Source organism: Aulonocara sp. 'chitande type north' Nkhata Bay, linkage group LG10, assembly GCF_057382095.1.
Source record: "Aulonocara sp. 'chitande type north' Nkhata Bay isolate Kocher_YH1m ecotype deep benthic linkage group LG10, A_spYH_male_GT1.1, whole genome shotgun sequence".
NCBI lineage: Eukaryota > Metazoa > Chordata > Actinopteri > Cichliformes > Cichlidae > Aulonocara > Aulonocara sp. 'chitande type north' Nkhata Bay.
In genome coordinates this window covers 15285053-15301287 of record NC_141353.1, presented here as the reverse complement: position 1 = coordinate 15301287, position 16235 = coordinate 15285053, and the positions used below count along the sequence as shown (strand labels likewise).

The 16235-nt window shown below is 40.4% G+C and overlaps 1 protein-coding gene across 1 annotated transcript; it reads left to right on the top strand.

The window, feature by feature from the left end:
• Positions 1-1981: 1981 nt before the first annotated feature.
• Positions 1982-15242, top strand: LOC147320490 (transmembrane protein 47-like). The gene is made up of 3 exons (XM_086308539.1): positions 1982-2321; positions 6499-6639; positions 14435-15242. The coding sequence occupies exons 1-3, from the start codon at positions 2105-2107 to the stop codon at positions 14614-14616; spliced, it is 540 nt and encodes a 179-aa protein (XP_086164665.1). The 5' UTR covers positions 1982-2104; the 3' UTR covers positions 14617-15242.
• Positions 15243-16235: the final 993 nt, after the last annotated feature.

The following is a 16235-nucleotide window of genomic DNA, read 5'->3' as shown; positions in this document are numbered from 1 at the left end:
ATCCTTTTTCTTTCAGAGAAAATAAATGCCTCAGTAAAACAATATTGCCTTAAATACATCAAACATAATATCAAAAATAAATACAGGCATTAATTTCTAAAACCAAACACACACTGATATCTTTTACTGTTTAAATGTGTACTTATTTTTTGCATTGCATTGCATTCGTTTCTTTGTTTATTTGTGAGTGTGGGAGTTTTGTTCCTCTCTAATACTGTATAGTTAAATCTCATTTTACCCTTGTCATTTAATTTAAGGATTTATTAGGTGTTTGTTTTTTTAATCTGCTGCTGTTTATGGACGATATACAACGTATGCGTTTAGGCATGGATCATTGAGGGATTGTTTTACAAAAGAGGTTAAAAAAATTTCAGAGAGCTCAGCCTACACACTGAGTGTTAGAAGAGGCCAAATCAGGAATAACAAAAAAAAAAGAAGCTGACAGTCAGTTCCTCTGTTGCACTGTCACAACAATTCCCAACAAACACAGGATTTCTGTGGTCAGCCTGTGCATAAAAATCCCTCTGTTGGTCTTTCTAAAATCAACAACACAAAGTGTATGAAAGTGGTGAGAGCAGAAATAGTTTTTGCTAGAGAATGTCGCATGTGAGCCCTCTGCTGGATTATTAAAACATCACAATATTTGCTTTGGTTTATGGGCGATGCCAAAAGGGGCAGCTCGCAATGTGATCTGAGGTACTTTCCATTCACGAAAGCTAATGCAGATATACACAAACATTTATAAAATAATAAAAATAATTTAAAAAAACTATTTTAAATCCCAACTATTGTCTAAACTCAGGCGGAGGAAATCTCTGCATGTTTATCAGAATCTGCCCCTTTGAAGGTGTCATTGTGTTACTGTTTAGTCTGTTTAGTCACTCTATACACAAACCTACTTTATCCTACTGTGTTCACTGAGTTTAGCTGAGCTTTAATAATGTCGTTTCTTCCGCCTTGCTGTATAATATGTATAATGTGTTTTTCAGCATTTAAATCCTTCTATTGTGTACACAGAAGAAAATACTTTTTTCGACCACTGCTTTTGAGAATTTCTTTATTTTTACAAACTTGTTGGGCGCCTGACAACAAACCAATCCACAAAGATCTAAAACAAGTCTGAATACGATGACTTACATTTCAAAATAAAAGCACAGACACTGACACTCGTGTATCTCAGGAGGAATACTATAGGATTTATGTACTGAGTTCACGAACTGACAAATAACAAATAACAGTTAAATGTGGTTTTGTCTTTGTGTGTCTGTTTATTTAGAGATTTTATTTTATTTTACTTAATTTTTTTCATAGCTAAAAAGACAAATAAATAAATGGCATTCCACTTTACACTGCAACCTTTTTTCTTTGCGATCATTTACACCAGGGATGCCAAAATTGTTTTAGATTGAGTCCATATGCAGCTAACTTTGATCTTACATGGGCCAGACCAGTAAAACTATGATAAATGTCTAAAATCACAGAAAAACATTTTGGTGATTCATTGCTCGGGCTGTTTCCATGAATTAATTCACAGAGAATATTCTTTACTATGAACTATAAAAGCAAAACAAATAGAAATTCAATTAAAAAAAATGTTAGAGTAGATAGTAGAAAACAATTTTTTTCGTCATTTAATTGTTCATTACTTACTTTGTTTTTTAGTATGAATGGCAATGAGTTGGTGGAGTCTTTATTATATGTTTTTATATGTAAAACATACGAAAATTTAGTCAAAACTCCGGATGATCGGGCTGGAGTCTTTTCTGGGCCGATTCTGGGCCCTTGGCCTAATGTTTGACACCCCTAATTTATACAAAGAAAGTTAACAAAGCAGTAAATGTAACCTGAAAATAATAATGTAATGTTATCACTATACCAAAAATACTGCCAATATAATATAATATAATATAATATAATATAATATAATATAAACCCATAAAATGGATTATTTTGAAAAACTGATTCAACCGGATGTCTCCTGTTAAACTGTTCCAGCTGGACACGCGTGGAGCAGTGAGGGCTATGGTGGGAGAGGAAGCACGCAGACCTCCAGCGAGTTTAGTAACTGTGACCGACGTGCTGCCGTGTACCCTGTGAGGAGAAGATGTCCGTGAACGAGGTGTACGTGTTCCGACCCTTCAAGCTCATCGCTCTGCTGTGCGTCTTCCTGGCGCTGTGTCTGGACGTGGTGGCTCTACTCAGTCCAGCCTGGGTCACCGCGGAGCATTTCTCCCTGTCTCTGTGGGAGTCATGCTCCCAATCGGTGGCTCGGCATCCCACGGACGAGCCCCAGTGGAGCTGCTTCTCCACCCTCACATCTGGTAGGAACAGTGTGTTTTGTTTGTTTAACAGTGCGCTGTTGCTCTTGGAGCCCGAATGCTGTTTTGTTTGTTGAAGAGGTTGAAAACCCACGACCAAGTTTTTTGTTGTTTACAGCTCAGATTGATCCTATAAACACGTTTTCGATCTGAAGGGTGGTTTTAGTGATGTGGTGTTTGTAATTATGTCATAGCGCACAGGATATATCCTGTTTTGAAATAAACAAAGAGGATACTGGACTGCGCAAACAGTCTGACTACAAGCTCTGACCACCATCCCCTGGGCAGACTTTGTTTTAGTTGGCTGCTGGTCAATAGATGAGGCATTCAGACTTCTCGCGCAGCTGATAAATTTCCTCTCTACATTCCAGATCGATGACGTGGTTTCACCGTGACAGCCTCACAGTGATGCTCAGTGACAAAGCCACACCTGACCAAGCTTTAACTGTTGATTTTTGTGACAGCTGGATGAGAACTATTTAACAAAGGGCTGGTGCTCATTGTTTTCTAATGCTTTAACTCTGTGCTTAGGTAAAGTGTTTATATGCAAGAAAGCTATGCATAATCCCTCTGGCACACAAAGAGTTAACCCACCCCAGCAAGCAGAAGGCTTTTAGTGGATTTGGAGAGACACATTCAGCATCTTCCCCTTCATCGACCTCACCAAGCCAGGACTCCCTAAGTCGCCTTTTGTCAGGCAGAAAAGCCACGTCCCCCGACCCCCATCCTTTCCCCCCAGGGAAGCAAATCCGCATTAAATTTACTAGATTTGGGAACAGTTGACTTTTGTCCTGTACAGTAAGGCTATTAGCAGGAGCTTTCATCTTTATTAAACACACAGTCGCTCACTGTTACTATTGAAATAAATAAAGGAAGACTTCAAGGATAAAATTGGACCGTTCCATTTAAGTTTCCTCATTTTGTGGCTTAAATGTTTAAAATATTTAAAATTTTTAGCTGTTGATCATTTTTCACAGGACTTTGCACATGCACCCTTGGTGTGATTGACCTCTCTTTGATATTGTGGAATGTGTTGGGGTGAATAGGAGGCGGGTTTGTTGCTCTGAGTGTCTGCAGAACTCATTAAAACAAGAGCGGATGGGTGTGTTGAGGTTAAAGGTGCAGTTCATCCAGTGGCGAAAGAGACTAATTAGGCACGTACAAAGGTTCTCACCCTTGTTCTTGAATTTCATCTACAGTGGCAGTTCCTGATAGAAAAATTCACCATAGCTTTTTACCATCATTATGACAAATAACCAGAAGCTCAGGGAGAGACACACCCAGCGAAAATTGTGCGGTGAGCTTGTTAACCAAATGCAAATTCTCTTTCCGAGCCAAGTCGTTTAAGGTAGGGCGGGAGATCAAAGAGAGGATGCGCAATCAAGGTCGAGCAGACAAAAGATTTTCTCCTGAATGTGTTGCTGGTTTCAGTCTCTGTACCAACACTTGCTTGAACAGAGTTAAGCTCCATTCAAAAAAGGCCACGTGCTGCTTTTAAAAGCCTGGTGCTGTGGAGGTCTTTCCAGGAAAGAATGTGACGCGCAGGAAGATTTTAGTTTTACTTTTCCAACAGGAGCAGTTTGTTTGGAATATGTTAAGTAGGGCTGAACGATATATCGCATTTGCGATAATATCGCGACATGATCAAGTGCAATTTTCTAACCGCAAAGGCTGCGATTATACTGCGATTATAAGGCTGTCCAAATTACTACCATATCCCAGAATTCATAGCGCGGCCCAGCCAAACTCCAGTTTCCAGCAATGGCGGCCGCTACTAAGTTTTAAAATTACTCATACTAATCTTTCTGGGTCACAAAATAAACTTTTAACATATTTTCAGGCGAGAAAGTAGTTGTGTAAACATCAAATATCTGCTCGGTTTATCAAGATATCCCATATTTGCAAAAGTGCTTCGACGTTTTCAGAGGCGTCTGCTACCCACCAGCTCGACAGCTAGCCGGGAGCTCGAGGATTACTGATGCGGCCGAGAACGGCACAACTCCCGGCACATCATTTTCAGATCACCGCGGAGTTTCGCTGCTCGGGTTAAACGTAATATATAAGTCACTTAGACAACCTAAAAATGTTATTGTTGGGCTTTTTTCAGTGTTTTGTTTGTTCGTGAGTAAATCGGTTTGGCTGAGATTAAAGTTATTAGATTAGATAAAATAAAACTTTATTAATCCCCCGGGTGGGTTCCTCCTTGGTTTTCACACAGCTGACTAAACGTCAAACAGAAAACTTATTAAACAGAAGTATGAGACAGTCGAGAATTTACACCAGTGTCTGGTTATATTTTAGATAGCAAGAAGCAGACGGCCGAGTTTATTAAACTCCACCGAGACAGCGGTGACGCTAATCAGAACTAGCCTTCTGAGAAGGCTAGACCGTCCAGTTTCACGCCTTTAAACTTTAAAGGCGTGTTCGTGTGTGTGTTTATACAATTGCTATTATGTTTGCACTTTATGTGTAATGTTACTGACTGCAGAGATCAGTAAGATGTGTGTATTTTTTATTTATTAGTTTTATTTATTTAATATTATTTTTTAATTGAATGACTGTCTAGTAGTTCACAGATGTCGAAAAACTGAGTGTGGTAAAGCCACTGATTTTTTTTTTATGTATATTTCTGCAATCTGCACATTGTACTGACTTTCATTTTAATGTTTACACCAGGGTTCCTTGTCAGCACTTTATGCTCAGATGTTTGTAAGCTAAAAATAAACTATTGTGTATGTTCAAATATACTGTTGTGATTGAAGAAGTTAAATAAAAATGTCAGTCATCAATTCATGCATCACCTCATGTCATCATAACAGAGGTCTGTCTTCCAGGAAAGAACAGTTTAAAATTAATGTAATATAGTATTGGCCATACTATATGATGTATTGCTTGTCTTTGTTTAATAATACAGAAGACAAAGACCTTAAAAAATAATCGCATCGCAATCGCAATATTGGGGCAAAAAATCGCAATTAGATTATTTTCCATAATCGTTCAGCCCTAATGTTAAGTAAATGTGGCATCAAAAAAGCCACTGTGGCTGCAAGAATTTGGAAGAAGCTGGCATTCACAATCACAAACTCCTGTTTCATAACCCAAAGCCTCCAAGGACCAAGGAGACATATACATAATACATAACCATAGACTGTATTTGGAAAATTTTGATTACAAACTCAGTTCCAAGAAAGTTGGAACCCTGCATAAAATATAAATAAAAATGAGTGTAATGGTTTGCAGATTTCAGAAACCCATATTTGTATTTGCAGTAGACCATAATAAACATATTGAATGTTTAAACTGAGACATTTTACTATTATATGATGGATACATCAACAGCACATCTCAAGAAAGTTGGAGCACAGGCATTTTGCAGCTACTTAGGAGCAGGTCGGTAACATGACTGGGCATAAAAAGAGACCAATTGAAAACTAGAATTTCACCCATCAAAACTGGAGCTGGACGTGCCTGGAATGGAATTAACCATGCATTTCACTGACTGAGTTTGCAGACAGGTGGAGGTAACAGCATCTACCTGCCAACCTCCTGCTTTGAAGCCTTAATGCAAGTTAAACGAGCATTAAAGAAAATAAATGGCAGAATTGTCACAAAGCTGTATATTAGTTTTAAAAAACAGATGTGTGTTTGTTCTTTTTTTTACCAGATTGCAAAAAAAAAAAAAAAGTTTTATTTTTCTTGCAAAGTTTAACATTTGAACATAGGGCTGCTGATTTGTCTCCATTTGTATGCAGTTCTTGACATTTCTGCACAGGCCTGATTTTTTTTTTAATTCCAGAGGTTGCCACATGATACTGTCTTAGGACTAAAAATGTAGTTTGTTGACATGCACAAATATGAACAGCTAGAAAAGTAGGGCAAAAATGTAGCCAACCAGCAGGACAACTAAGATTAAATAACGTGCATTAACATGAGATTCAGCCTTGGATTTTTGCATCTGTTCTCATTACAGGGACTTTGAGTCACTAATTATGTTCTTGACGGTTGCATTCCTGATGCGGGCCTGATGGCTCTCTGCGTCATTCAGTTCTCTCTGCAGGATTAGCTCTTGTTTCGTGTTTGTCAACACAGCGGTTCAATTCAGCCGTGCTCAACTGTGAATCGAGCTTTTGTTGATGAGTAGGATGCTCCTCTTTAACCTGCATGTGTCCTGTTCTTGCAGACTGGCAGATCGCCACCCTGGTGTTGCTAGGTGTCGGTGCAGCCACGACTCTGGTGGCCTTTTTGGTGGCCGTTATTTCCCTGTGCAGGGGCACGCAAAGACAACACTACCGCACTGTGGCAATATTCCTCTTCACTGCAGGTATGTCACCTTTCCCATATATTTATTTATTCATTCATTCACTTTTTATAATGTTTGGCTAATAACCCAGTGTTTCAGCAGTTTCCATATACAGTGGGGCAAAAAAGTATTTAGTCAGCCACCGATTGTGCAAGTTCCCCCACCTAAAATGATGACAGAGGTCAGTAATTTGCACCAGAGGTACACTTCAACTGTGAGAGACAGAATGTGAAAAAAAAATCCATGAATCCACATGGTAGGATTTGTAAAGAATTTATTTGTAAATCAGGGTGGAAAAGAAGTATTTGGTCAATAACAAAAATACAACTCAATACTTTGTAACATAACCTTTGTTGGCAATAACAGAGGTCAAACGTTTACTATAGGTCTTTACCAGGTTTGCACACACAGTAGCTGGTATTTTGGCCCATTCCTCCATGCAGATCTTCTCGAGAGCAGTGATGTTTTGGGGCTGTCGTCGAGCAACACGGACTTTCAACTCCCGCCACAGATTTTCTATGGGGTTGAGGTCTGGAGACTGGCTAGGCCACTCCAGGACTTTCAAATGCTTCTTACGGAGCCACTCCTTTGTTGCCCGGGCGGTGTGTTTTGGATCATTGTCATGTTGGAAGACCCAGCCTCGTTTCATCTTCAAAGTTCTCACTGATGGAAGGAGGTTTTGGCTCAAAATCTCACGATACATGGCCCCATTCATTCTGTCCTTAACACGGATCAGTCGTCCTGTCCCCTTGGCAGAAAAACAGCCCCATAGCATGATGTTTCCACCCCCATGCTTCACAGTAGGTATGGTGTTCTTGGGATGCAACTCAGTATTCTTCTTCCTCCAAACACGACGAGTTGAGTTTATACCAAAAAGTTCTACTTTGGTTTCATCTGACCACATGACATTCTCCCAATCCTCTGCTGTATCATCCATGTGCTCTCTGGCAAACTTCAGACGGGCCTGGACATGCACTGGCTTCAGCAGCGGAACACGTCTGGCACTGCGGGATTTGATTCCCTGCCGTTGTAGTGTGTTACTGATGGTGACCTTTGTTACTTTGGTCCCAGCTCTCTGCAGGTCATTCACCAGGTCCCCCCGTGTGGTTCTGGGATCTTTGCTCACCGTTCTCATGATCATTTTGACCCCACGGGATGAGATCTTGCGTGGAGCCCCAGATCGAGGGAGATTATCAGTGGTCTTGTATGTCTTCCATTTTCTGATGATTGCTCCCACAGTTGATTTTTTCACACCAAGCTGCTTGCCTATTGTAGATTCACTCTTCCCAGTCTGGTGCAGGTCTACAATACTTTTCCTGGTGTCCTTCGAAAGCTCTTTGGTCTTGGCCATGGCGGAGTTTGGAGTCTGACTGTTTGAGGCTGTGGACAGGTGTCTTTTATACAGATGATGAGTTCAAACAGGTGCCATTCATACAGGTAACGAGTGGGGGACAGAAAAGCTTCTTACAGAAGACGTTACAGGTCTGTGAGAGCCAGAGATTTTCCTTGTTTGAGGTGACCAAATACTTATTTTCCACCCTGATTTACGAATAAATTCTTTACAAATCCTACCATGTGAATTCATGGATTTTTTTTTCACATTCCGTCTCTCACAGTTGAAGTGTACCTCTGGTGCAAATTACTGACCTCTGTCATCATTTTAAGTGGGGGAACTTGCACAATCGGTGGCTGACTAAATACTTTTTTGCCCCACTGTATGCCTGTGTTTGTGCTCCACTGCTCACATTAAATAGAAGCATGCAAAAGACACAGGCGAGTGAGCCTTGCAGGCTGAGCTTGTTTTCTCTGTGGTATTGCCTCTGGAGACCTGCAGGCTGATGTGCCAAGAAAAGGCAGCCACAGAATTTGCAGACTTACCAACAAAGTGAAGTCACTGAGAGGAAAAAAACAAAAAAAAGCCACCACAGACTCCTCGCCCATAACTGCCTCGTAGTTGGACTGCTGCTTCTTGCGTGCTTGTAAGAATTGCCCTTAGGGTAAAAATAAACTGTGACACTGATGAGAATGAATATAAATTAAAAGCGTATAATTAAAACGAGCGGTCAGAGCATATTGCTCCAAATGGTATACGGCACCAAAGTGACTGACTCAAAGATTGTGCTCACTTTACTTTCAAAACGGTGATGAAGCGCAAACCACTTTCTGCTACTTCACTCGTGCCAAGTTCAAGTTTTCCAGTTTGCGAAATAAAATTATATAAGGAGCAGACAGTTTTACACTGTGCCTGTAGACCAAACCTGAAGTAATAACTGTCACATTTTAAGAAATCTACAACCCCAATTCTAAAAAGCTTGGATGCTGTAAAATGTAAATGTAAATAAAAACAGAAAATTATGTTTTGCAAACAGCATAAATCTTTATTTTATTTTATTTAATAAAGGAAACGTATTTGAGAAAGTGTCCCTTTTTTTAAAAAAAAAAAAAGGAAAAATTAAGTGTAATGGCGGCAATATGTCTGTAAAAAGTTGGAACAATGCTATGTTTATCGCTGCTGAGTGGAATGATGTCCCGGTCATGTCTGAAATTGGATTCTGGGAGCTTTGAGTGCCGACGGTGTCTTTCTAAATATGTACGCAGCCATACCATCAGAGATGCTTTTGGACTGATTGCTGTCAACAAGATGGACAAGATCTCTTCTCCATACAGGGAGTGCAGAATTATTAGACAAATGAGTATTTTGTCCACATCATCCTCTCCATGCATGTTGTCTTACTCCAAGCTGTATAGGCTCGAAAGCCTACTACCAATTAAGCATATTAGGTGATGTGCATCTCTGTAATGAGAAGGGGAGTGGTCTAATGACATCAACACCCTATATCAAGTGTGCATAATTATTAGGCAACGTCCTTTCCTTTGGCAAAATGGGTCAAAAGAAGGACTTGAAAGGCTCAGAAAAGTCAAAAATAGTGAGATATCTTGCAGAGGGATGCAGCAGTCTCAAAATTGCAAAGCTTCTGAAGCGTGATCATCGAACAATCAAGCGTTTCATTCAAAATAGTCAACAGGGTCGCAAGAAGCGTGTGGAAAAACCAAGGTGCAAAATAACTGCCCATGAACTGAGAAAAGTCAAGCGTGCAGCTGCCAAGATGCCACTTGCCACCAGTTCGGCCATATTTCAGAGCTGCAACATCACTGGAGTGCCCAAAAGCACAAGGTGTGCAATACTCAGAGACATGGCCAAGGTAAGAAAGGCTGAAAGACGACCACCACTGAACAAGACACACAAGCTGAAACTTCAAGACTGGGCCAAGAAATATCTCAAGACTGGTTTTTCTAAGGTTTTATGGACTGATGAAATGAGAGTGAGTCTTGATGGGCCAGATGGATGGGCCCATGGCTGGATTGGTAAAGGGCAGAGAGCTCCAGTCCGACTCAGACGCCAGCAAGGTGGAGGTGGATTACTGGTTTGGGCTGGTATCATCAAAGATGAGCTTGTGGGGCCTTTTCGGGTTGAGGATGGAGTCAAGCTCAACTCCCAGTCCTACTGCCAGTTTCTGGAAGACACCTTCTTCAAGCAGTGGTACAGGAAGAAGTCTGCATCCTTCAAGAAAAACATGATTTCCATGCAGGACAATGCTCCATCACACGCGTCCAAGTCCTCCACAGCGTGGCTGCAAGAAAGGGTATAAAAGAAGAAAAACTAATGACATGGCCACCTTGTTCACCTGATCTGAACCCTATTGAGAACCTGTGGTCCATCATCAAATGTGAGATTTACAAGGAGGGAAAACAGTACACCTCTCTGAACAGTGTCTGGGAGGCTGTGGTTGCTGCTGCACGCAATGTTGATGGTGAACAGATCAAAACACTGACAGAATCCATGGATGGCAGGCTTTTGAGTGTCCTTGCAAAGAAAGGTGGCTATATTGGTCGCTGATTTGTTTTTGTTTTGTTTTTGAATGTCAGAAATGTATATTTGTGAATGTGGAGATGTTATATTGGTTTCACTGGTAAAAATAAATAATTGAAATGGGTATATATTTGTTTTTTGTTAAGTTGCCTAATAATTATGCACAGTAATAGTCACCTGCACACACAGATATCCCCCTAAAATAGCTAAAACTAAAAACTACGTCCAAAAACATTCAGCTTTGATATTAATGAGTTTTTTGGGTTCATTGAGAACATGGTTGTTGTTCAATAATACAATTATTCCTCAAAAATACAACTTGCCTAATAATTCTGCACTCCCTGTAGTTTTCCAAAAAGAATTCCAGTTTCCGATTCGTCTGATCTCAGATCAGTTTTCCACTTTGCCTCAGTATGTTTTAGATGAGCTTAGGCCCAGAGAAGACGGCAGAGTTTCTGGATCGTGCTCACATGGCTTCTTCTTTACTTTTGTGGATAGCACGGTGAACTGTGTTAACAGACAGTGATTTCCGTGACAGAATGATTCCTGTTTTAATGCAGTGCTGCCTGTGGGCCCGACTATTACGGGCATCCAGTAATTTTTTGGAATTTGCCCTTGTGCGTGGAGATTTCCCAGATTCTTGAATCTTTTGAAATAATGTACTGTGGACATAGAGGTATTGAAACTCTTAACAGTTGTAGATTAAGGAATATTCTTCTAAATTTGTTCCATCACTTATAGATTGGTGGACCCCATCCTTTTTTCTTTTTCTTTTTTTAGTTCCACTTATTTTTCCAGGCTTTTGTTGCTCCTGTCCCAACGTTTTTGAGACTTGTTGCTACCATCAATTTTAAAATGAGTTCATTTCTTTCATGAAACAGTAAGGTATGCTGCTGTGTGGGTGTCGAATGAGCTGGTAGGTGGATTCTGTTACCAGTTTCCTCTTGTTACAGTCTGTGTGATTAGCTAACCGAGCCTGGAGCAGATTCATGTTCAGTGTAGAAACAAGACTTGTATCATCTTTCAAAGTCACACACTCTGAATGAAAGTGTTTCTTTATTTGTTAAAGTATTTCTGTTGCAAGTTTTCTGGTTTCTGTTGCAAGTACAAACAGTATGCATTGCCTTTTAAATACAGCATTAGATAACAGTGTGCTGCTGAAGGGAAACTGTAAGGGATCTTTGTCTTGCTCTGTATCTGAAACCTCACTCACAAAGGACCACTGTGGTCGACTTAATGGCTGTGGTTTTGACTGTTAGCCACTGACGGAAAAGCAGGGGAATGCTGTGTTATCCTTTCCTATGTGTAATTACTTTAAGAGCCTTGCAAGAATACGGCCGCCACACAGGCACGCAGTCCTCGACGGAGCAACAGCAGAAGGGCTGGACTGTTAAATACCCCTTGGCTTGACTGTGACTGTGAGGTATTTACTTTCTGTCCAGAAATATGACCTCAGCAGGGAACAAGCTCAGCCTGGGCTCCATCAGCAGCACCGCAGTCTCAGGCTACAGCCATTCCTCCTTCACACCCATTGCTTCTTCCCATAGGAAGGAAAGGCGGAGTCATACTTGCACAAAGACCGTTCCTCAGGCGTCACCTAGCATGCGTGAAAACGAACTGGAGTCGTTTGTGAGAGAAGGCCACAGTACCCTTTTGAACACCGACGCCTGGACTTCTGCATCCTGCGCGATGCAAAGGAAAATGATTCACAGCCCTGGAAGCTGTTTCCTCGTGTGATACCTCGTGTGTCATTGAGATGAAAAGAATAAAGATGATTGTTCCACGCTTCACCAAAAAGACGAGAGAGTGTGAGAGAGAGCTGGGAGACTGGTTTTAGTTTAAAAGCCAGAATCTGCTGTTAACGTCAATCACTCTGGGGGAATTAAAGACAGGCCACTTCAAAAAGCTTCCAGCTTCCAGCGAGCAAGAAACCCACAGGGAGGGGTGTCACACAAAGATTGTTCTCTTCAAAAGCGTCTATTTATGGAGATGACAAACTAGATAGAAAACACAGAAGCCCATGAATGCTGTAACACACTTTTTTTTCCCTCTCTTAAAGCGCTTTTTGATCCTCGCAAGATAAGTGAATGCTATAAAAAGCTAATTCTTGTTATGCATGGATTGAGGCTAGATATATTTTCCTTAGATTGCGCGTCAGCCAAATCATTTAAACAAAGGACAGAATTATTAGAGTAAAACAGCTTTTCCAAACAACCTACTTTTACTGTGGATGCTTAAATCATTTTACTTTGCACATAAGAAAAAAATAATAATTTCACTTAAAATAAACGAACATTACCAAGGTCAAAATTATTAGCACTCCTGATGCTAACAGTCAGTTGTGTGTCCTTTTTGCTGGATAACAGCCTGCAGTTGTTAGCTGTAGTTTTCAGCGTGTCTCTCACGCGTCTGCTGAGCAATCCCAGTCCATTCTTCTTTGGGGAATCTCTCCTCCAGATGTGATGGTGTCCTGTCATGGACCTTGGTCTTCAGTTCACTCCACAGATTTTCAGTAGGATTCAAGTCAGGGCTTTGACTTCTGATGTTGATCTTCTGGAGGTCGTCCTTCACCAGGAGTGTGAAGTGTGTTTTGGGTCGTTGCGTTAGAAAACAAAGCGATCACCCAGACCCCGTTTAGCTGCTGACTGCTTGAGGTTTTCTGTCCAAATCTTCACATATCCTCCTTTTTTATTCCTTCCACCTTGATGAGATTCCCAATTCCAGATGCACTGAAGCACTCTCTTAGCATAATACTTGCACCACAGAGTATGGTGTGGGTTGTACACCTCTTCCTTCCATCTCTGTGGCCAGAGAACACTAGTTTTGTCTCATCCATCTCATCTAATCTTTCTCCAGGTTGTCCTTGGCATATTTAAGTCTAGCCTGAATTTGCAAAATAGGAATTTTCTTGGTCTGCTGCCTAACAGTCTTTACTTTAAGACTACACTTCCTGATTTGGCTCAGTCATTCACATGTCTTTGCAGTTGTTCTGGGGTCTTTAGACACGTCTCTCGCTAGTTTTCTTTCCCTAGGCTGCTAGGCTTGTTTGGTACTTTGTAGCTCGCTTTGAATTTCTTGATGATGCTTCTCACTCCAGTTTTTGACACTCTGTGATAACTTTGTGTATACATCTCCTGCTTTGGGAACATCAGCAATTCTTTTTCCCAAGTCTAAATTGATTTCTTTTGTTTTTGGCATGATGCTTTCTCCACTGGCAGCTCAAACCCTTGCTGAAGTTTTTATACTGTACTGAAAGAAAACAAGCTCTGACTTTGACTCAGTAAAAAGTTATTTTTTTTCCTCAGGATGCTTTTGTGTGTGAAATAATACTGTTATAGAGTGCAGACAGAACAAATTTATGCTTTATGATAATTCCGTCCTCGTCTATAAACAGGACGAGGCTTATTGGGGAATAATCAGAATGTGTTTGCATATAATTGTTTTCATCTATGGCTCCTCAGGAGACATTCATTTATAGTTGTTCGTGCTAAATCTTAGGCAGCTCATTGTGACGAGATCACCTCACGGAACAGAAAGGCAGAGAAGAAAATCGCTTTATATAACCATTCTCTGCTTACCTATACCAGCTGCCTCCTCACTTCTTACACTTAAGCCTCTTTTCACAAGTAACTTTTTGCCTTTACAGCCATCTGTTTGCTGTCAGATTTGTGTTTCGCCTCGAGGAGGCCCTTTAATGTCACGTTTTTGACTTGAATCATGAATTTTGGGAGAACTAAATGGCTTTCACCTTCTGAAAGCACGAGCTAGTTATGTTATAAAATGATGTAGAAAACATTAAATGGATGATTAATCTGAAAGGCTTTACTTGTAGCAGTGATTATTTTAATGGTGTTGGAGTTACTGGGTTTGTTGATTAATCGCTTGGACAAAGGACAAATGGACGATTTTAAACAAACAGTGTCTCATGATTGTCTCTGGTTTCAGTGGTTCTGCAGGCCTGTGCTCTGGTTCTCTACCCGATCAAGTTCATCGATGGAACGGTCCTGCAGACTTATCACGAGTTCAACTGGGGCTATGGGCTCGGCTGGGGGGCCACCATCTTCATGCTGGGTGGAGGAATCCTCTTCTGCCTGCGGACGGACATATACGAGGATGCAATGTACTGAACTTTGTCAGCCCTCTCTGCTCTGCTGGAAATACTTAAGAGGAGAATACAGACCCTACGTGTCCATTTCCCTTGCTGTGTTATTCTCGCTGTTATTTTTAGATAGGCCAGGGCTGTAGGAGTAGACTGCCCTCCCCCCCCCCCTGCACCACACTGCCCCAGCCCTACCGGTATCGGGGGCGAGGTGGTAAAGCTAAAGCGCAGAGAGCTTTCTGGACACGCTCGAGCCACCGACGCTGGACGTTTCCACTGAATCTCTATTGTTAGAGAGGAAAGCAGATTCTCAGCACAGGCCTGGATGTGCAGTGAATATTTAATAGGACTGACTGATCACGTTTCCTTTTATTTTTGTAGCTTTTCATGAGGATAAAAAGCTAGTTGTCAGTTTATTTGTGGCATGATTTCCCACTTTATAGGAACAGTGAAAACCTCACTTCCTCTCGTGTGTTAGCCGAAACATATCTAGTAACTGTAAATTACTCAGCTTTGACGTATGCTATTGAGTGTTCATACTTTTGATTTTTTTTCTTTTAATGACACCAGTTTGTCTCAAATGGAAAAATGTAAATGTGTATAAAGTATTTCTACATGAAGAATTCTGAATAAATAATTGTAGTTTTGGGAGCATTTGGAGTGTAAATTGTTGCTTTCAGTATCAAAGGTGACATGCGGACACTCTCTGCTTACACGCTGACCTTTGACTCACTTTTTTTACCGCCCCTTTTTAGACTGGACAGCAGGGAGACAAAAATGCAAACCACTTTCATTATCGAGAGGACACATTCCTCAAAGGAAAACATCCCAGGCTGTTTAAAGAGGCAGCACCAGCTCAGAGTTATGATGGGTTTTTTATTTTTTTTATTTTTATGTTTTTAGTTTTTAAGTCCGTTTAGTTTCAGTTAGTTCCCAGAGCAGATTTTCTTGTTTAGTTTAGTTTTCATTGTTTCAATGTTTTGTTTTTATTAGTTTCTGTGTTTGTTTTAGTCTTTCCGGTGATTATTGAACGGAGGCGATATCTCAGAGCAAACATTCACATTTCTTCTAATATTTAGTTTCTTAATAGCCTTCTTAATGTCTTGTCTGGCAGCTTCTGCAATCAGAATCAGAATTAAGAACCGAATGCACTGCTGTGACAAACACATTTGCTTTTACAAGACGAGCTCTATAAATTCTCTATGGGCTCCTCTTGTTCATGTTTACTGTTTATTTATTCATTCTCATTATTGTTATTTTTATTATTACTCACAGTGGCTAAAATAATCATGTCAAAGCTGAAAGGCAGGAAAAACACAAAAGTCAGAAAAAAGAAACTGGGAGAATCAGGAGGAAATCTAATAAAGAAGACAGAGTACTGGATGGTCTCCTTTGATACTTGTACTCAAAAAAAATTGCTAAATTGAACTAATTTAAAAATATATAAATTTTCCATTTAATTGTATCCATTGTAAACTGTTACATGTAATGGAATCTGGTCAAATGAAATGTACTTGATTGGTAGATTAATGGAAATATACTTGGTATAAACTTAATGATTAATTATTTGAATAAATAACCCTTTTTAAAAATATATTTCAATTGCATTTTTCTCACAATTGCTGCTTTGTGGTTATATAGGGTCAC